Source organism: Amblyraja radiata, chromosome 46, assembly GCF_010909765.2.
Source record: "Amblyraja radiata isolate CabotCenter1 chromosome 46, sAmbRad1.1.pri, whole genome shotgun sequence".
NCBI classification, from domain to species: Eukaryota; Metazoa; Chordata; class Chondrichthyes; order Rajiformes; family Rajidae; genus Amblyraja; species Amblyraja radiata.
The window spans coordinates 4,528,893-4,550,159 of NC_046001.1; the positions used below are offsets into that span (position 1 = coordinate 4,528,893).

General features: G+C 45.6%; 1 protein-coding gene across 1 annotated transcript; it reads right to left on the minus strand.

The window, feature by feature from the left end:
- Positions 1 to 9,917: 9,917 nt before the first annotated feature.
- On the minus strand, positions 9,918 to 17,513 carry LOC116968854 (keratin, type II cytoskeletal 8-like). Its single transcript, XM_033015825.1, has 11 exons — positions 17,381 to 17,513; positions 17,301 to 17,335; positions 16,948 to 17,204; positions 16,620 to 16,828; positions 16,194 to 16,254; positions 16,015 to 16,110; positions 15,762 to 15,926; positions 15,536 to 15,658; positions 14,861 to 15,081; positions 14,199 to 14,248; positions 9,918 to 10,197 (listed from the first exon to the last, which is right to left on the minus strand). The coding sequence occupies exons 1-11, from the start codon at positions 17,443 to 17,445 to the stop codon at positions 10,034 to 10,036; spliced, it is 1,446 nt and encodes a 481-aa protein (XP_032871716.1). The 5' UTR covers positions 17,446 to 17,513; the 3' UTR covers positions 9,918 to 10,033.
- Between the last annotated feature and the right edge of the window lie 3,754 nt (positions 17,514 to 21,267).

A 21,267-nucleotide genomic window follows, 5' to 3' on the forward strand; every position in this document is an offset into this window, starting at 1 on the left:
GTGCCATCCGTCCGGCTGCCTTTCTGCCTTTTGATTCGTGCCCGATACTCGCAGATGTCCAATCGGAATGGCCGATGCTCGCAGATGTCCAATCGGAATGGATCCATTTACATGTACGGCTGTCGGCTGCATTTCTTCCTTTGATTCCTTGCCACGCCGGATCCAGACGCTCAATCTCTGACATCTTTTCCATTTCGGTAGAGATTTCGCTTTTCTTTCTAAGTATCCGCTCCTCATTACATTTCGTCGTGTTTAAGTACACGTTTTTAATCACATCCTTCTACCCCCCCCCCCCCACCCCCACCCCCCAGTATTTCACAAATAAACTGGCTTCTCACCCATACAAGCAGCCATTTCAGCTTCCAACACACTTCGAAACAAAGTTGCAAGACAGGAACACTCTGAACTTTTCACTGCTGCAGCAGGCAGGGGAGGTGCAATTGGATTTTTTTTTAAATCCACTGCTGAGGGAGGCAGGGGAGTGCTGGAATCTTACATTTGGGAACGGCTTCAGTTCCATTGGAGGAGACGGGTGCATGGTGGAATATTGGCTTGGGGGATCACACATTGGGGGAGCAAACCCAACGGGTCTGCACAGGGCCGGTGCTAGGAATTGCGGGGCCCAATTAGAAAACTGATGGCGGGGCCCCTACTCTACAAAAGTAAAAATTTATGTATGTTTATATTTCGTGTAGTATGCTCGTCAGGGCCGGCCTTAGGGGGTGCGGGGCCCAATTGGGAACAATTTTGGTGAACTCCAAATTCCCAGCCAAGGTCTGTCAGCATAGTTATTTAGTATATATTATGAAATTGTACATTAAGTGCTATGGATTATACATTGTGTGAACCACTCCTGCTCCCTCCCGTTTGACTGTCAGTAGCTCTGCTGGCTTCCAACATTTACCGTAGCTGCTAATTATGTGATTGGACATAATGCCCTTGGAGACAGCGGCTGATTGGACGAGAGGAGACTACATTCAGCTCAACTACATTCTGTGGCAGTGAATTCCAGAGATTCACCACTCTCTGTGTAAAAAGCGTGTTTCTCATCTCAGTCCTAAAAGATTTCCCCTTTATCCTTAAACTGTGACCCCTTGTTCTGGACTTCCCCAACATTGGGAACAATCTTCCTGCATCTAGCCTGTCCAACCCCTTAAGAATGTTGTATGTTGTACTAGATCCCCCCTCAATCTTCTAAATTCTAGTGAGTACAAGCCAAGTCCATCATTTCTTCATATGAAAGTCCTGACATCCCAGGAACCAGTCTGGTGAACCTTCTCTGTACTCCCTCTACGGCAATAATGTCCTTCCTCAGATCAGGAGCCCAAAACTGTACGCAATATTCCAGGTGTGGTCTCACCAAGATCCTGTACAACTGCAGTAGAACCTCCATGCTCCAATCCTCAAATTCTTTTGCTATGTGTCATGCGTCAGGGTTATGGGGAGAAAGCATGTAGATGGGTTTAAGAGAGGAAGATAGATCAGCCAACGATTCATAGCAAAAGGATTTGAGTTTTATAAGTTTCTATAAGATTCCCCCCCTCAATCTTCTAAATTCTAGAGTGTACAAGCCGAGTCTATCCAGTCTTTCTTCATATGAAATTCCTGATATCCCAGGAATCAGTCTGGAGAACCTTCTCTGTACTCCCTCTAAGGCAAGAATGTCCTTCCTCAGATTAGGAGACCAAAACTGTACGCAATACTCCAGGTGTGGTCTCACCAAGACCATGTACAACTGCAGTACAACCTCCCTGCTCCTATACTCAAATCCCTTTGTTATGAATGCTAACATACCATTTGCTTTCTTCACTGCCTGCTGCACCTGCGTGCCTACTTTCAATGACTAGTGAACCATGACACCCAGGTCTTGTTGCATCTCCCCTTTTCCTAATCGGCCACAATTCAGATAATAGTCTACTTTCCTGTTTTTGCCACCAAAGTGGATAACCTCACATTTATCCACATTATACTGCATCTGCCATGCATTTGCCCACTCACCCAGCCTATCCAAGTCACCTTGCAGCCCTCCTGGTTTAGAGGGGTTTAAACGATTTAGAGATGTTTAGAGGGCTTCAGATGGGTTCAGGTGTGTTTAGAGGGGGTATAGAGGTGTTCAGAGGGTCCCAGAGGGGTTTAGAGATATTATAAGCCCCCCATGAGAAATTGTATTTCTCTGAAATTGAAGATAGACATAAAGCTGGAGTAACTCAGCAGGACAGGCAGCGCAGCGACTTTAGAGAGAAGACCCTTCTTCAGACTAAACTGAACTCTCGTTGGTGAGATTAGTTGTGATTGTCTGAAGAAGGGTCTCGACCAGAAACGCAACCCTCTCCCCAGAGCCCTTGCGCGTCCCGTTGAGCCACCTTCAACTTCAGAGCCAAACAAAAAACACAGAGTGCTGGAGGAACTCAGCGGGCCAGGCGACTGTCTCACCCGCTGGGTTTCTCCAGCATTTTTGTCTACCGCAAAACGTCAATGATTCTGGGAATGCCGAGGCGACAGGGTGAGAGAGCTAGAGAGAGACGAGATGGGGAGCGGGAGAGGGAGAGAGCAAAACACAAAGAGACACAACGTGGGTTGGTAGGTGAATGAATAACCTGCACACCAGGAAGAAGCCCCTTCTCGCGGTCCGGGGCCCTCACTCATGATGGTGAGTTTAAAGAAATTCTCAACGTGTCATCGATCTACATGTAATTGTGTTTTAAACAAGTATTAATGACGCCGCGTGAATTTTATTCAAAGGAACACGACGTCATTAATACTTGTTCAAAACACAATAACATTTACTGAGGAATGCGGATAGATGCATTGATGACATTTTATAACAACGTGTTAAGTACTTGCTGATAAGAAGTGCTAACAGTACTAGTTAACACATCGTTTGTGTCTGATGGCCGTGCAGCGGTTGTTATACACAAAGATCCTATAGTGGAGCTCTGCTAGAAGATCTTTGGTTATACATGTTCGTTTAAAAAAAAATCCGGATGGCGAATTAAAAAAAACTTTAGTTAACAAAAAGAATTCGTATTTCCGTACGAAATACGGAACATTAGTGCGGGGCCCCCCTTAGGCGCGGGGCCCAATTTGGAGCAATCGGTCAAATCGGTTTAAAGCCGGCCCTCGGTCTGCACTTGGTCTAGTAACATTTAAAAGTCATTGGGACGTGGATAGGAAAGGTTAATTCCCCTAGTGGGCCTGCCGCAGGCAGATGGGACTAGCTCAGATGGGGGCCTGTTGGTCAACATGGACGAGTTGGGCCGAAGGGCCTGTTCCGTGCTGCGCGACTCGAGGTTGGCGCGCGCGGGCGGGATTGTGAGACGCGCCATTTTGTTACCGGCCGTCGAGGTGCTGAGGTGAGGTGAGGCGAGACAATAGAATATAAAATACAGTATTTAATTCGTTTGCGGGATAGTTCGAGGAGTTTAAAAGAGTACGGTTACCGTTTCTTCCAACCTGCATAGATGCAGTGGTGAAAGTTCCCGACACCTGTCTTTGAAAGAGGGGAACAATATTTGAAACTGGACGGCCGCTTCCAGTGATCCCCTCCTAAACCAGACCTGCTTCGGCATAAATGAGCCGGCTTTGGGGCAAAAGAGAAGTGTTGGGGGGTAGCGGCCGCTGAGTTTTTCCGTAACATTATGGGCCATGCTTACGACGAGGTGGAAATTCCACCCAAGCGGTGGGCTGTGGGACAGAGCAAAGAATTGCACGCAGCAGGAAAGATGCAATAGACAATAGGTGCAGGAGGAGGCCATTCGGCCCTTCGAGCCTGCACCATTCGCCATTCAATGTGATCATGGCTGATCATCCCCAATCAGTGCCCCGTTCCTGCCTTCTCCCCATATCCCCTGACTCCGCTATTTTTAAGAGCCCTATCGAGCTCTCTCTTGAAAGCATCCAGAGAACCTGCCTCCACCTGAGGCAGAGAATTCCACAGACTCGCCACTCTCTGGGTGAAAAAGTGTTTCCTCATCTCCGTTCTAAATGGCTTACTCCTTATTCTTAAACTGTGTGTGTGGCCCCTGGTTCGGGACTCCCCAACATCGGGAACATGTTTCCTGCCTCTAGCGTGTCTAATCCCTTAATAATCTTATATATAAGATATGTTTCAATAAGATCTCCTCTCATCCTTCTAAATTCCAGTGTATACAAACCCAGCCGCTCCATTCTATCAACATATGACGGTTCCGACATCCTGGGAATTAACCTCGTGAACCTATGCTGCAGTCCCTCAATAACACGAATGTCCTTCCTCAAATTAGGAGACCAAAACTGCACACAATACTCCAGGTGTGGTCTCGCTAGGGCCCTGTACAACTGCAGAATCATGCTCAAATGTTGGATTTTGTGTTTAATTGTCATGTACTGACAACTGATCAATTAAATTCTTAGTAGCAGCTGCATAACAGGCCAGTAACACAATTAAAAACACAACCCTTAATATGTTCGTAGATATAGTAGCACGTGTTTTTCATTACTGAATAACAGATTTGTAAATTGAAAGACGTGTCAGCAAAAATGCAAAATCCAACATTTGAGCATGATTCTGCAGTTGTACAGGGCCCTAGCGAGACCACACCTGGAGTATTGTGTGCAGTTTTGGTCTCCTAATTTGAGGAAGGACATTCGTGTTATTGAGGGACTGCAGCATAGGTTCACGAGGTTAATTCCCAGGATGTCGGAACCGTCATATGTTGATAGAATGGAGCGGCTGGGTTTGTATACACTGGAATTTAGAAGGATGAGAGGAGATCTTATTGAAACATATCTTATATATAAGATTATTAAGGGATTAGACACGCTAGAGGCAGGAAATAATACATAATAAACAAAAACTCAAATTAATAACCACAATACTAGTGTTAAAAAGAGCCTTGAGTCCTCAGTGCAACCCAAGTTAACCAGTTAGTGTTGTGTAATGTTCAATAATAGCCTGATGATTGTTAGAAAGAAGCTATTCTTGAACCTGGTAGACATGGTTTTTGGACTCCTGTACCTTTGTCCAGATGATGCAGATAAGTGCAAAGTGTTGTATTTGGGAAGTTAAACTAAGGCAAGACCTTCATAGTGAAGGGTAGGGCCCGGTAGAGCAGAGGGGTCAAGGAGTACAGGTACATAGTTCCCTGAAAGTGGTGTCACAATTAGGCTGTGGGCCGAGCATCAAAAATGTGTCTAGAAATCGGTTTCCGTGACCCAAGTCAACAAACTATATGAAATTTTCCACAGATTTAGATGAAATATAATTGAGAAGGAAGTCATAACTCGTCATTGCCAAACGTTACACATTAATTGATTAAACTAATTAGAAAATGAGATCGGGAAAATAAGTGCCATCTAGTGGCCAGTGCCCGTATTACATCATGGGCAGCCTATTTCCGTGTTGCAGTCCATTTAAACTATATTATTATACCAATATATATATATATATATATATATATATATATATATATATATATATATATATATATATATATTGGTATTATATATATATATATTCATATTTGGACTCATATTTGTAATCATATTTTGTGTGGACAGGCTCTTAAGAGTGGAGGGGCAGAAGCTGTAGAAAAAAAAATCTCATTACTTAGGTCTGCATGGACTTCAATTCATAAAATGTCAATCTCTTCTTAATGTCAATGAGACTGACACTGTAATTTACTGCCATAGATAAGACTTCAAGTTCAAGTGCAGGAGCAGAGGGTGCAGAATAGCTAGAGAAAGAAACATCTCATAGTACCTAGGGTTGCATGGACTTCAATTCATAAAGTGTCAACCTCTATTTAATGTCAATGGGACTTACACTGTAATTTACTACAATTGATAAGTTATTTCAAGAGGCTACAGAAAAAGATATCTCATAGTCATTAAGTCTGCATGGACGACAATTCATAACATTTCAACCTCTTCTTAATGTTAATAAATTTTGTTAGTTAATAATAATTAATAAATTAATTAATAATTGTTAATTAATAATGTTGATTAATCTTAATAAAATGCCACCTCCAGTTTAAATTCCATTTGGAATATTTTGGAGGACCAAGAAACCAAGAAGAATGTTAATGAGAATAACAATAGGTTACTACCATAGAAAAACTAGTTCAAGTTCACATATCACCAATTCATTTCTACAGAAATATTAACCATTTCTGACCATTTCTCACTGCAATGGAAGCCTATAGAGTGCGATCGATATCCCTCCGTTTTTCTCCCGTTGTCGGTGCCTGAAAACGGCCGCTACAGACGGCACTATGTACAGTCTCTCCCTCCCCCCCCCCTCCCCCCGCCCGCGGAGATGATCCGCGGCTCTGCGTTCGCGAATCGGCCGCTTATTAATTGAGACCGCGGCTTCACTATACCGCGAGTACCGCTCCCCGCGATCGGAGCACTTTTTCCCGGTAAGTTATCGCAGGCAGCTCCGAGATTAGCTGTTAAAGACTTATTACTCTACAACAGGCTGGCATTAGTGACAATGTTTAATTGACTGTGTTATGGATAAATATAGTTTAGGGCCTCAACTTCATGAATGAATGAATGATTGAATGAATTTATTCACATTATAAAAGGATGCAATTAAATTAATTAAAATCCATACAGATAGATTTTCATAAATTCAGACTTTAGATCTTGCCTTTCAGTTAGAGTTGATTCCTGGCTGTCTTAATCTTTGTGTTGGAGCACTTCAGCAGCGACTTGCTTTCAAGGCTTTCTTCCACTTCCATCCACTTAGCAGCACTTTCTTCAGCCTTTTTAATGCTTTTCTCACTAAATTCAATTACCTTGCTGCAAGTTTCCACGACATTTATTCCACAGAACAACAAATCGGAATCTCCAGTAAAACAGGCATCTGTGAAGCCCCCTCAGCCATTTTGTGTGCTAGCCTGAAACAAAGCGCGTGATTGGCCAACTGGCAGACAACGCAATGGTAAACGTGCTTTGATTGGACTAAAAATTACCCGACATTTTTCCGTTTTTTCTCTAATTTAATAAAAATGTGCAAGTCTTGTTCATGACGAGTTTCAGGGGTGATTTATATGATTTTTTTACACAATATGTGAAAATTTCATGTAGTTTGGTGACTTGGGTCACGAAACTGCAGAATAAAGCTCCTCGGCCCACAGCCTAAATAGGGTGAATATTGTAGGTTTTTGGTACATTGACCAGTATGGTCATTGCCTGTGATAGACACAAAAAGCTGGAGTAACTCAGCGGGACAGGCAGCATCTCTGGAGAGAAGAAATAGGTGATGTTTCGGTTCGAGACCCTTCTTCAGACTGGCGGGTGGTATGTTTCTTCTGCATAAACAGGACCTCAGTGTTCCCAATGCATGGCCTCGAGAAATCCCCAATGCTCGTCAGAAATAGAATCTTTAAGCCTCTGTCATTCATCAATTCTATGTTATTTACTACATTGACTACACGACTTATTTACTACATTTTCGGTGGGCGGCGCGGCTTTCGTCAGCAGCGGCCTCTGCAGTCCGTCTGCGTTTTTATTATTTTATGTCTTATGTTTTTATGTAGTTTTTGTTATTTTTGTTGGGGTATGTGTGTGGGGGGGTGGGGGTGGTGTGGGGGGGGGTAACTTTTAAATCTCTCCCTGCACGGGAGACCCGACCTTTTCTTTGTCGGGTCTCCGTTGTCGTTGGGGCTGCAACGAGGAGCGGCCTCCAACAGGAAGACCGGGGGCTGTGGTGCCGACTACTCACCTCACCGTCGCGGAGCTGGCCGAGTCCAGAGCGGGTGGAGCTGTGGTGGACGCTGCTGCCACTCGACCCCCGGGGATTCGGTGGCTGCAACTGCGGGTTTGGCGGTCGGCGGCACCGGGAGCCCGCGGGTCCCTGGAGGGAGACCGCTTTTCAGGGCTTCCGCAACGGTGACTTCTCCCACCCGAGTTGCGGGGTTGAAGAGCACCTGAGCGGGGCTTTACAGCACCGCCCCGCGCAGCTTGGAATGGCTGCGGGACTGCGAGCGCGCGCCGGGGGCTCTAACACCAAGACCCGGTGCGCGGCTTTGCATCACCTGGCGTGGCTTTAATGGCCACGGGACAATCGCCATCGCCCGCCGGGGGCTTTGACTTTGACTTTGACTCTGACATCGGGGGGGAGAGTGCAGTGGAGAGATAAGTTTTTTGGCCTACCATCACAGCAATGTGATGGATGTTTATGTAAATTATGTTGTGTCTTGGGTCTATTTGTTTGTAATGTATGGCTGCAGAAACGACATTTCGTTTGGACCTCAAGGGGTCCAAATGACAATAAATTGAATTGTATTGTATTGAATTTAAATTCATTAGTAACTTTGAAGATGTGGTCGGGGGGGGGGGGGGGGGGGCAGGGGGATGTGTGTGTGTGTGGGGGGTTGATGGGCGGGGTTGTGTGTGGGCAGGGGTTGGTGTGGGGGTGGGAGGGGGTGTTTGGGCGGGGGGGGGGGGGGGGGGGGGGGTGTGGGGTGGAAGGGATAACTTCATGGCTTAGCAATTTTGGTCCTCTTTTTTTCTTTTTTTTTGTTCCTGTTTTACTCGTACATTACACATTGTGTCTGGAAGGGGAACCATGTTTTTTTAACGTCGGAATTGGAATATGGGATTGATACGGGTGTATTTTGGTGTTTGTAGTAGGTTTTAACCTTGATTCCTCAAGTCATCTGGGAAGACTCAATCCCTTTGCTCTTAAGTATCCAATATGGTGACAAATGTGTAAAGAAAATTCCTGAAATTATTGAAACAAATGAAATAGATGTGCTTATAATATGCTTATTCTGAGATTCAAACTCATAAATTGAGGCACATTGCAAAGATGAGTGACAGTCTAAAATTGGGAGCCTAAAAGATACAGAAAAACTAATTTTAGCTTTGAATAATTTTCAATTCCTCAATGATTTTGCACATTTAGTCATTTAAGTACATTTTTTCCTCAGAAGATGGCTTGCAATTTTAATTAATAATTAAAATTCAGGGAAAGTGAGCCAGAAGAGTTACTAAGTAGAAACAAGTGAGGTTCAAAGCATGATAGAAAAATATTGGGAAAGAAACAAAAAGGCACATGGAAAATAAAGAAGACAACAATTTGTAATTGATGAGAATGCACATTCTGTTTTTATTGTAAAATGATGCAAGCAACAAGGGGATACAAATTCATGAAGTGGATCCATTTGTAACAGTTTTAAGGCCAACAATTCAATTAGTATTTAAGTTTATTCAAAATGCTGCACTACGTAGTTATATCCAGTTGATAGTCTGCCAGAACCAATGTCGCAAAATTTAAAGATTTATTGTTAAATTCCAACGATTTTTTCAGTCATGAATACGAAAACAAGTAACCTTTCGAGCTGTTCAGCAATGTAAAACCGATGGATAAATCCACAAAATGTTAATCTGATATATTGCCACTGATGACACTCTGGAGTTTAGAAGGATGAGAGGATATCTCATTGAAGCATATAAGATTGTTAAGGGCTTGGACACGCTAGAGGCAGGAAACATGTTCCTGATGTTGGGGGAGTCCAGAACCAGGGGCCACAGTTTAAGAATAAGGAGTAAGCCATTTAGAAAGGAGACGAGGAAACACTTTTTCTCACAGAAATGGTGAGTCTGTGGTATTCTCTGTCTCAGAGGGTGGTGGAGGCCGGTTCTCTGGATGCTTTCAAAAGACCTAGATAGGGCTCTTAAAGATAGTGGAGTCAGGTGATATGGGGAGAAGGCAGGAACGGGGTACTGATTGGGGATGATCACATTGAATGGCGGTGCTGCCTCGAAGGGCCAAATGGCCTACTCCTGCACCTATTGTCTATGTCACAAATAAGTAAATTTTTTTTTTTTGTGTGGCGGTTTTCTATCCAACATTGGTCAGTAGATAAGAATATCCTTCCCCAACAGAAGATGTAGGTAGAAAAGGCATTTTATAGTGTCGGTATTTTTTTTAAAATTCCAACGATGCAAAGCTAGAATTAACAGAATTCTACTTTCATATAAAGATTGCAAATGAACAAGAGATATTACTGAAGATTTATAATTCAATGAATTATTTTTGATTTTATGCCACTTTATTGAAAGATGTTGAAATCGTCACACCGTCTGATTCCTCAATCATTTTCACCACTAGCGGCGATTTTACCGAAGAACTGCTGTAGGAAGAGGTTTCCATTCCTCCAAAACCACTCCCATAAGATTGACCAAATCCACCACCACCACCAGCACCTGTATTTAAAAAGAGTTTGAGGCCAATGATTCTTTCATGAAAGTGATCCAATATCCATCATACATTTGCAAAAAATACTTTGTCATTCAAAGAATTGAATCAAATTAAAATCAATGGGAGAGGTATTAGAAATGCCTTCAGCCACTAAACAGTTGTTCATGACATAATTAAACACAACTTCAAGCGTATACTTTATTGCTCCTTGCAAGGAGCAATAATCTTATACATTTGGGATTTCAACAGACGTTTAATGCATTTTAATAACAACAGTAATGAAGGAAATAAGTATTGCAATATTGGAAATGCACTTCTTGGAGTAGGCAGTCTTAGAACAGAACAAAAAGAGCTCCAGATTTAGGAAAAAACACGATTATTCAGAAAAGTACAGTAATTAAGAGGGAAAAAGTGAATTAGCAGCCTTTATTTCCCCTTTACAACAGATCAAATGAGTATTTCTCACATTTTCCACTACATTTTTGTGTTTGTCTGTTGGTTAAAATCTCAAACCAGAAATTCTAAACTCTCCCGCCCACCAGATTCATCTTTACTTTCCCTGCCCTTTCTTTATTTTGAAGACTGTTCCCTTTGACTCCCTGGGCCACACATCCATCGACAACTCATCTCAATGGCGATCCTGGCCTCACCCTATCGGAGTTCCTCCCTTTGCCCTGTTGCTCCCTCCTCCACCCACTCTGCAACAGAAACAAAACATTTTTATTCTCATTCCCAAATCTGATGAAGGATCTTTGACCTGAAAATTCCACTCTGCCTCTTTTTCCACAGATGCTCCTGACCTACTAAATATTTCCAAAACGTTATTATTTTTTTAGGTTCAGATTTCCAGCTTCTGTCATTTTTTTGATTTTCATGGAATTTGTGGGATTTTATTCAAGCCAGCATGATGGGTGGCACTGTGGCGCAGCGGTAGAGTTGCCGCCTAACAGCGCCGGTGACCCGGGTTCAATCCTGACCACGGGTGCTGTCTGTACGTTTTTTTTTTACACAGACGGTGGTGAATCTGTGGAATTCTCTGCCATAGAAGGTAGTTGAGGCCAGTTCATTGGCTATATTTAAGAGGGAGTTAGATGTGGCCCTTGTGGCTAATGGGATCAGGGGGTATGGAGAGAAGGCAGGGATGGGATACTGAGTTGGATGATCAGCCATGATCATATCAAATGGTGGTGCAGGCTCGAATGGCCTACTCCTGCACCTATTTTCTATTCCTCCGATTTAAATCGGAATTCATATTTCTTTATTTTCCTAGCAATTAATCCGATTTTCCAATTTTTCGTGCCCGATTATTCACGTGAATCACTTACTATGTGCACACTGAATGTGCTTTATTATGCATGACTGATTTACTACAGTCGGCCGATTCGATCGGCCTGATATCTCTGTGCGCGTCCCACTGGCCTGGAATAGGGGTCTCCAAACTATGGCCCGTGGGCCACATCCGGCCCGCCAGGAGATTTTATCTGGCTCGCAGCAAGCTCTTAACACGTTCCGTGCGGCGGGCTATTTAGCAAGTTCTGTGGTAGCGCAGCTTTTGAGATACAGCATGGAAACAAGCTCTTCGATCCATCAAAGCGATGCCTGTATGCGCTTGCACTATCCTACACACGCGGGACAAATTTGATTAACCTGCAAACGTGGAGTGTGCGAGGAAACCGGAGCACCCGGAGAAAACCCACGCAGGTACAAACTGCGTATGGATAGCACCCGTAGTCAGGATGGAACCCGGGTCTCTGGCGCCGTGAGGTAGTGACTTTACTGCTGCACCACCGTGCCACTGCTCCTGTGTTGCAAATGCAAGTTGTGCATGGTGACATGGGGTGGGGAGTGGAGCGAGGGTGAGGGGGGGGGGGAGCTAGTTGGCAGCAGGGTCAGCCAGGGTCGGTGTGTAGCGCTCCCCCCCGCCCCCCCTTTAAACAGCTCCCACTCCGGGGCACCACACTGACCTGGACCCTTTGACCGGGTCTCCGCCAGGGGAATCCTGCCCTCGCTCTCTCTTCTTCCCTCCTCTCCTCCTAACCCCCCCCCCCCTCTCTCTCCCTCCCCCCTCTCTCTCTCTCTCCAGCCCTGGAGAGATCGGCGGATCGGTAGCCGGCTGTGTGTATATGCCCGATGGGTGAGCGTTATGCGTGCGTGGGTCTTTGTTAATATGCTTGAGGGGTGATCACAGTGCATGTGTGTGAGAGGGAGAGATAGAGTGAGAGAGCCTGTAAGTGTGAGTCCGTGTGTTTGTCTGTGTGAGTCTGTGACAATTCCTCGCCGGAGAAGAGCTCCGACCGCCGGCATGCAACATCTGGTACCCGCGGTCTCCGGTAAGGAGGAGTCCGATTGGGTGCTCCTGGGGGAGGGGGCTCGACCTGTCCCGACGTCGGCGTTCCGACCAGAGGGCTTGAACATCAGGCCGTCCGTAGCGGCGACTACGGAGGGTCAGGTCCCTGAACACGGGTGAACAAGGGAGGAGGAGGACTGTCTAAACTGTATTGCCTTCCACCACAATGAAGAATGCTGTGGTGGATGTTTGTGTTGAATTATATTGTGTATTGTGTCCATTTTTAATTGTAACTCTACATGGTGAATTACATTTCACTGCACCCTTATGGTGCATGTGTCAAATAAATTTGAGCTTGAATTTGTTTGTGTGTCTGTGTGTGGGTCTATGCCTGTGTTTCTGTATGTGGGAGTCCACGTCTGCTTTTCTATGCGTCAGTGTATGTCACTGTATGATTGTGTGTGTGTGTGTGTGTGTGTATATATGTATGTGAGACATTTTATTTTTTCCTACGACTCGCAAAAATGTGCCAAATTTATAATGTGCCCCCTGAACCACCACAGATGAAGTATTGAAGGACAATGGCACAAGCACATTCTCTATTAGCACAGACTGACATGTTGGGCATGCTCTACAGCCTTGCATTCCATTTCTTTTCCACACCTAACCTTTGTTTCTATTCTCTCTCGAACAGTGAAGAAGGGTCTCGACCCAAAACATCACGTATTCTTTTAGCCCCCAGAGATTATGCCTGACCCGCCGAGTTACTCCAGTATTTTGTGTCTATCTCCAATTAACCCATTGACTGGATGACCTCGACAACTCATCTCAATGGCGATCCTGGCCTCACCCTATCAGAGTTCCTCCCTTTGCCCCCTCCTCCACCCACTCTGCAACAGAAACAAAACATTTTTATTCTCATTCCCAAAACTGATGAAGGATCTTTGACTTGAAACATCCACTCTGACTCTTTTTCCACAGATGCTCCTGACCTACTAAATATTTCCAAAACGTTATTATATTTTAGATTCAGATTTCCAGCTTCTGTTATTTTTTTGATTTTCATGGAATTTGTGGGATTTTATTCTAGGTTATGGAATATATCACTGTGATCCAGGGCATGAATGAGAAATAGGCAGGCTCCAAGAGACTCTTGACAGAGCAGAGGTAAAAGAGCAGGAATTGGAAATGCAGCCACTCCAGGAAATGAGCTGCCTACTGAACGAGTCAGGTAAACTCGAAAGCAGTATTGAAGGACAATGGCACAAGCAATGGTGTCTGTTGTTGCAGACATGAAGGGAACGGACGAGAAGAAATTGCTGGACAGAGCCACAATCACAAGGGGTGTTACTCAGCCACAATTTGGGAGGCAGCATGAGATATGAGGGTTGAAGGCAGAGAAACATGAGACAGGGAGTTTGCCGTCAAGGAGGGAATGTCAGCTGTGAGCTTATTGAGGGGACGAATCATTACAGTGGATGTAAAAGGGAGGAGAGAGCAACAGGGGGAAGTGAACCATTCTCAATATCTATTATGGGGACCAGGAAGTCAACTGAGTAACATTCTCGCAATTATAATTTTAAAACTGAGTACAGCTATAAACAAAATGCATAACAGTGAGAAATTAAGATTTGTGAAAGAATGTGGAGTTGTTTTTGATTTTTGTGTTTTGTTCACTGTAGGTTAAAATATCAAACCAGAAAGTATAACTTCACTCACCACTCTGCGTGCTTTGTTGGATGCTGATAGTTTGTATCCCTTCGGTCAACCTGTTTATGAAAGAAACATTTGTGTTACCAAGATGTTTGCAGGATGTTCAGAGGTTTATTTACTGCAGGTTTACTAAATATTTCCCTCCAAGGAACACCCTCATATGCCCACTGGATCCGTGATGCCCATTTTCATGTTTGAGTGCTGACAGTAAACAGCAGAGGCATTGTTGAGCAATTCGGGGAGATTGTCCCTCAAGTGGGACAAACTGTTTAGCACTCAGGAACAAGATCCCTGGCTCCTTTAACCACACTCTTTGGGGTTTCGGAGTTCAACGGCCCTGTCCAACCACTGGTGGAACTGCCCATCAGTCTGCTAAAGTCGCACAATGCCATCACCCACTGAATCACAGGAGAGCTCTACCATTCTGTGTAGAAGTCAACGTGTGGGTGTTCATTCTGAGAGCAAGTTTAATGTTAATGTCTGAGATGGAAACCCGCCTTTAATGAGTATTCTTTCACTGCCTGAACCTGCACAGAATGCCCTCAAAGACAATAGCAGTTCATGGGAAATGTAATAAAGAGCTAGTACAGATGGCAATCTGCAAGTACGTGGGACTGTGGCATCAATCCAGGGTGGTACCTGGAACTTGTAACTGCCCAATGTCTTACCTCTGTTCCTCTCCCTCCAGTAGCTTCCTGTAGGTGGCAATTTCAATGTCCAGGGCCAACTTGACACTCAGCAGCTCCTCCATTTCACGGGCTCGTATGGTTAGCTCGTTCTTTGCTTTCTGGATGGCTTCCTGCAGTTGCTGAATCCTCAATTTACTGTCTTTGAGAGAGAGTTCGCCACGTTCCTCTGCTTCTGTGCACGCGGCCTCGAGTGCTGCACGCTAAGTAACACAAAGTTAATGTAACACATAAGTCAGACGCAAGTCTAAAGAAGGGTCGCCTATTCCTTCTCTCCATCAATGCTGCCTCACCCGCCGAGTTTCACCAGCATTTTTATCTACCTACAAAAGTTATCATCATCACTTTAGCAGATTAAACCCTGGGGTATCTTGCCAATGCCCCCCCCCCCCCCCCCCCCCCCCCCCCTGCACAAATTGGGAAGGTCCTTGCTGTGCACAGTGTCTTGCATTTTGGCGGAGAAGGGGTGAATATGGTAAGTGTCTTAGTGGAAGGACTGAGAGGTGTAATCATTACTGAGGCTCACAGAAAATGAGGATTGGACCAGGTTGAACTGGTGTTTCAACCATCTCTTGGCCATTTGCTTTAAGCTGGGGAATCTTGCGAGAGTCAATGGGGTGGCACCCAGATCTTGTTTGCTTCCACTTCCCGGCTTACCTGTTTTTTAAGATTTTCAATATCCATAGTTAGTCTACGGATATTACTCATCAGATCATTACACTCTAATTTGATTGATCGCATTTCATCTCCAGTTCCTCCAGATGTGCTCATCTCCTGAATCTGCAAGGGAACACATGTAAACGGTTAGTGAACAGTTCTCCATCCAGCAAAGAAGTCAGAGCCATCGCCGCATCGTGTTTTGAGGGGTAATAAGGATGCAAACCTTCGCCGTTTTCCACGCCTCACATTCCGCGCGGTTACTTTCTGCAATCCGTTTGTATTGGTTCTGGATATCATCAATCATACCCTGCATATCCATTCCTTTACGGGCGCCGATCTGCACGTTGACACAAGTGTTCTGAACCTGTGTTTGCAGCTCATCGATTTCCTAAAGATGAACAGAACAGATTTTTAAACATGAGAGGAGATGGAATTGAACAACAAACGGCCAATCCTTGGACAATTCGCATATTTACCGCTTGAAATATTGCCTTGAGGAATTCCATTTCATCCGTCAAGCTTTCTAGTTTCGCTTCCAGTTCCACCTTGTTCATATAGGATTCATCGACATCCTGGAGAGAGAATAGAGTTTAGAAAATCTCTCCAAGAAACCCACCTGATGTGGTCTTACAGACAGCTCGACAGTAATGCTCACCTTCTTAACCATGACAAACTCGTTTTCCACTTCTGTCCGCTTGTTAATCTCATCTTCGTATCTGAAACGAAACACCCGCTTTACTGACAAGAAAGCTTCACGTCCCTTTCTGCGATTAGAGACCGCAGCACGTAGGAACCCAATGCTCCCTGTCGCCGAGCCGCGGTTTCCTCCCACTCCCAAGTGCCGGCGAGTGCATTGCTCTTTCTGACACCCCCTCCCGTCGCAAGACACCGCGGCTCGCTGACTTACAGAGCGTTGAGAGAGACTCCTCTCTTTCCAGCGCCCAGCTTCAACAGGCGCTTGTCCTCACCGAGAGCTCCCAGAGACTATTGGAGCCGAGAGTGCCGCAGACACTTATCCTGCCCACCATTTGCCGGGATCTGGCCAATTGGTTTCAAACCCGTGAACCGATACGGTACTTACTTGGTCTTAAAGTCCTCAACTAAACCTTGCATTTGCACAAGTTCCATCTCGAACTTCAGCTTCTCCTGCCCAAGGGCTTCCAGTTGCTTCTTGAGGTTTTCAATGTAGGCTTGGAACATGCTATCGATGCTGGACGAGAAAGTTCCCTGCTGCTGCATGAGGTTCAGTTGGACTGTCAGTTGAGTATTTCTCTCTTCGAGTGCGCGAACCTGCGGGTGGGACATGAACGCAAAGTTACATTCGACCTGAGTTGGCAACAAATTGAGAAGAATCATTTGCACCGTGCGGTAGGACCAAACGTGAGTGACGGGAGCGCTGTTTGACTTACTGTGCCTATGAAATCGGCAAACTGGTTGTTGAGTGAAGTGATCTGTCTCGTCTCGTTCACCCGGACTACTTGCTGGGTGGTGTCGTTTGCTGGTATGGATGCGTTGAGATCAATGCAGGTCTGTTGTCCCACTCCACGATGCGCTTGGGACATTTGCCTGACAGACCCCAGTGAGTATTGGCTTAGAGCTCTCCTTTGTTGCATCCCGCCGCTGAACCCGCCGCCGCTGCTGCTGCGCATGAAGCTGCCGCTGCCGCCGCTGCGCTTTATGCTGAAGCTGCTGCCGCCGCCGCCGCTGCTGCGGAAGCTGCCGCCGCCGCCGCCGCCGAAGCGCAGGCCGCTGCTGCTGCTGCTGCTGCCGCCGCCGATGCGTATGCTGCCGCCGCCGCCGCTGATGCTGCTGCTGCCGCGCATGCCGCCGATGCCGCAGCCGATGCCGCCGCCGCCGATGCTGCTGCTGCTACTGAAAGTGCTGATCTTCTTCGTATTGAAGCTCATGATGAAATGGGAGCGCTGTGCTGGAGCGATCAGAGTGCCGTGCCGAGACGCTGGTGCAGCTGAGAGTGGCTTTGAGCTGCTTTTATGAGCTGCGCGGATGTGGGCTTGGTCGGGGTGTCAGATGACAGGGATGGCAATTGGAAGAGTTGAGATTGAGGTGGAGCCAGCCACCACCCTCTGCCATGGGTTCCAACCTGCCTCAGGTCAAGCTGGCGTCAGCAGAATAAGTGGATCCTGGAAGCCACAGTGCTGAGTGGTGAAATGATGGGAAACAAAAATAAGTGGAAAATATACCCCTGTGATTGCAGACCACCTTGGGTCATCGTGAAAATGTGTAAATAGCTCTATGAACGTAATATATAGAGAGAAATTACTTGAAATACTCAGCAGGCTTGACAGCATCCTGGAGAGAGAGAGTTTAGAAAATCTCTCCAAGAAACCCACCTGATGTGGTCCTACAGACAGAACTAACACTTCAGGTTGGCGACTGCATCAAATTTGAATCCACGACACAATTCCCAGCACAATTCCTTGCCTGTTGAGGATTCCCACCATTTTCTGTCTTTATTTCTGATTTCCAATAATTGTTTTTTTCTGTGTGAATGCAAAACTTTATTTTGATTGAGTGGTACAACACAAGGAATCTCATTTGAGATAAGCCCAGTGTGTGGGAGAATGCACTTCAAGAACAACAAGTTGGTGTGAGTGGGGATAAAGAAGATGGAGCTCCTACCTTTGTGGGAGCTATTTTTGCAGCACTGTGATCATCCATTCCATTTATACGTACTTAATATTGTATGTGATCACCGATGCTTCTCCCCATACTCTGCCGTCACCATCACTCTTGCTTTTTCCAGCTACTTTCTTCACTGATTCAAATTGACCTGAGAGGTATTGCTAGGGTTGCCAACTTTCTCACTCCCAAATAAGGGCAAAAGGTGGTGGCCGCCGCGGTGTGGCTATGGTGCTCACCCGGGATGAGGTGGAACCGTGTTAGCCTTTCCATGGGAGGAAGCGACGAGGGAGGGACTTGTGAGAAGTCTATCAGGACGCTAGATGGACATCGAACGGCAACAGTTCTGATGAGCCGGTTGATAACATCTCAGAGCCGCTACCTGCTGTGACAATTCGCCATGTGTTCGCTCCTGCTGGGGCTGGCTAGCACTCGGGAGATTTAAGGGGCGTCGGTGTTCAGGGAATTGGTGAGCACGCCGGTGGTGGGAGTGGGGTGAGCGGTTGAGAAACTCCAAAGAGATTTCATAATTAAAACGTGGAAATTAAAAACACTCCCAGAGACAGAGGACTGAATAGGAGAGAGAGGGGGGGGGGGGGGGGGGGGGGAACTAAGCCGGAGAATGAAAACCCACAAGCGCCCGGCGGTCCAAACCTGGACACTCTGTTGATGGTAGGTTAGGTGTATTAAATGCATTTTCGACTTATCGGAACCTAACCATATCGTAAGTTGAGGAGCACCTGGTAGTAGCAGGTCCCGTATGGGACAAACCAATTTAGCCCAATATATGGGATGTCCCGGCTAATACGGGACAGTTGGCAACCCTAGGTATTGCATTGCCAAGCTTCCATTTGCTGAAGCTCCTGCAGACCTCAGCTACACCTATTGTATCCCACACTGTCCTTTTTGCCTCTTGTCCTTATGCTCTTAGGAGCATTAGGAATAGGATCAGGAGTTGACCATGTGGGCACCTCAAGCCTGTTCATCATTCTATAAGTTCATAGCTGCGTCATCTTGGCCTCCGCTCCTTTTTTCCAACCTGCTTCCTGTAACTCGTGTTGGCATGTGCTGTGAAAGGGCTTTTCTAAATGGTGAGTAATTAGAAATATTCAGATATAGTTGGAAAGATTTAAATATTTCAGAAAATTAAAAATTGCTCTGTAAATATACTTAATTCACATAGGAGGTTTACTTTGTAAATGAATGAAAACATCAATAACAGTTTTTCTTGAAGGTGGGCAGTACAATTCAGATGATTGATGTCCTGCCAGGTTCACTAACTATATCAAGATGAAGAGTGATTTTCTTCATATACATCGGATATGAACCGGAATAAGAAAACGATTTCTTGCTGCAGCTTTACTGGTACATTAGATGCAACAACAAAATTAAATGTACAACAAATTGTCATTTAACTGTAAATTCGGCCATGATAGTGCAAAAACCAAAGTGTGTAGAGCAACCATAGTAGTACAAAGTCCATAAGTCTTTGGTCTTGTGGTAAGATTGCACATATATCCACAATGCCGCATATTATATTTGGTCCGTCCCTCAGTTCAGCATCTGATTACCAATGTGTTCTAACCTTTTGGGCTGACCAGTTTATCCCAAGAATCTGTTCCATCAGCTATTTAGTCTACCAACCATGCAAATATATGTTATTTTCAATACGCCAAGCTCTTATTTCATGTGACAAACTTTTAATCTTGATTGAGGTTGACTTGCCGAATCTACTTGTCTCTGGGTTCTCAAGATGCCAAAGTGGAACATAGGTTCTGCTGCAGGTGAGGCAGGAGGGTTGGGCGGGTTGGCAGTTTGTGCGGGGGCGAGCTCCTTCCGTTGCTTGTGGAGGGCTTTTTATTCTCGATGCGTGGCCTTGAAGTCCTCAACACACTGGGTGGTTGCCTCGCCAACACTCTGTCTGAGCCTTCTCCGTTGTTTCTTCAGTATGTGTTAATGCTTCGTTTTATGTGGGGAGTAGATAAACCATTTTTAAAATCTCTTGCCTTGACGGAGATGCAATTTTGTTCCGTATCGTATCCCTGTCCGCACTGCGGCCTAGCATCGAAGAGCTGGATACCTCTGCTGGAGACCGACTTCGGGAGCTCCAACCACGGGAGCCTGCAGGACTTAACATCGTGGAGCTGGCAATCCCTTTGACGTGGGAGCCTTGACTGCCGGCTACGGGAGCTTCGATCGCCGGCTACAGTGGCTTCGACCGCCCCGACGTGGGAGCTTCGATCGCCCCGACGCGGGAGCTTCGACCGCCCCGACTACGGGAGCTTCGATTGCCGGTTGCTGGAGCTTCGATTGCCCGGATAGATGGTTCGACTGCCCCGACCGCGGGAGAATAAAGAGGAAGAAGATTAGACTTCATTGCCTTCCATCACAGTGAGGAATGTGGGGAATCTGCTGTGGTGGATGTTTATGTTAACTTTTATGTAGTTGTGTGTCTAACTGATAATCTTTTCCCACTAAGTAGCTTAGAAAATATAGGCCTGGGCATACAATCAATGTGGTTTGCCCAATATAACCAATTGAGTATAACTAGGGCGGCTCTGCTGAGGAAGATGGCCTCAGTGAGAACATTGACATAGGCTACTAGTCTATCAAAGTCAAAGTAGCCTTTATTGTCATTCAGACCTTGCGGTCTGAACGAAATTTTGTTGCCTTGCAGTCCTACATATAGTACAAAATGACAAAAACACACAATAAACACAAATTAACATCCTTCTGGCAAATTTGGCATAATTGTGGAGGCAGAATTGATGTTATATTTCAGTTCCTTACGATGCCTATTGTAGTTGGTCCAGGACTTGGCAGCATGTCGGATGAAACTGTCCAGCAGAGCATGGTTTTTCATGTCCAATTTGAGGCCTTGACCTTCAAAAACCTCAATCGATCAAAGGTTATGCTGGTACACCGAAACGGGTGGTGAATTTCATCTTTGATATCTGCCTTTGCTGAAAGGTGGCTCATATGATTTAGGAAATGGTCGTTTCCAGAGGGAAAGAGCCAGGAAGCGAGCATCCTTCCTAGCCAACCCCTTCGGCTTCACCAAACAACTGCCAGGGCAGAAGCACAATGGG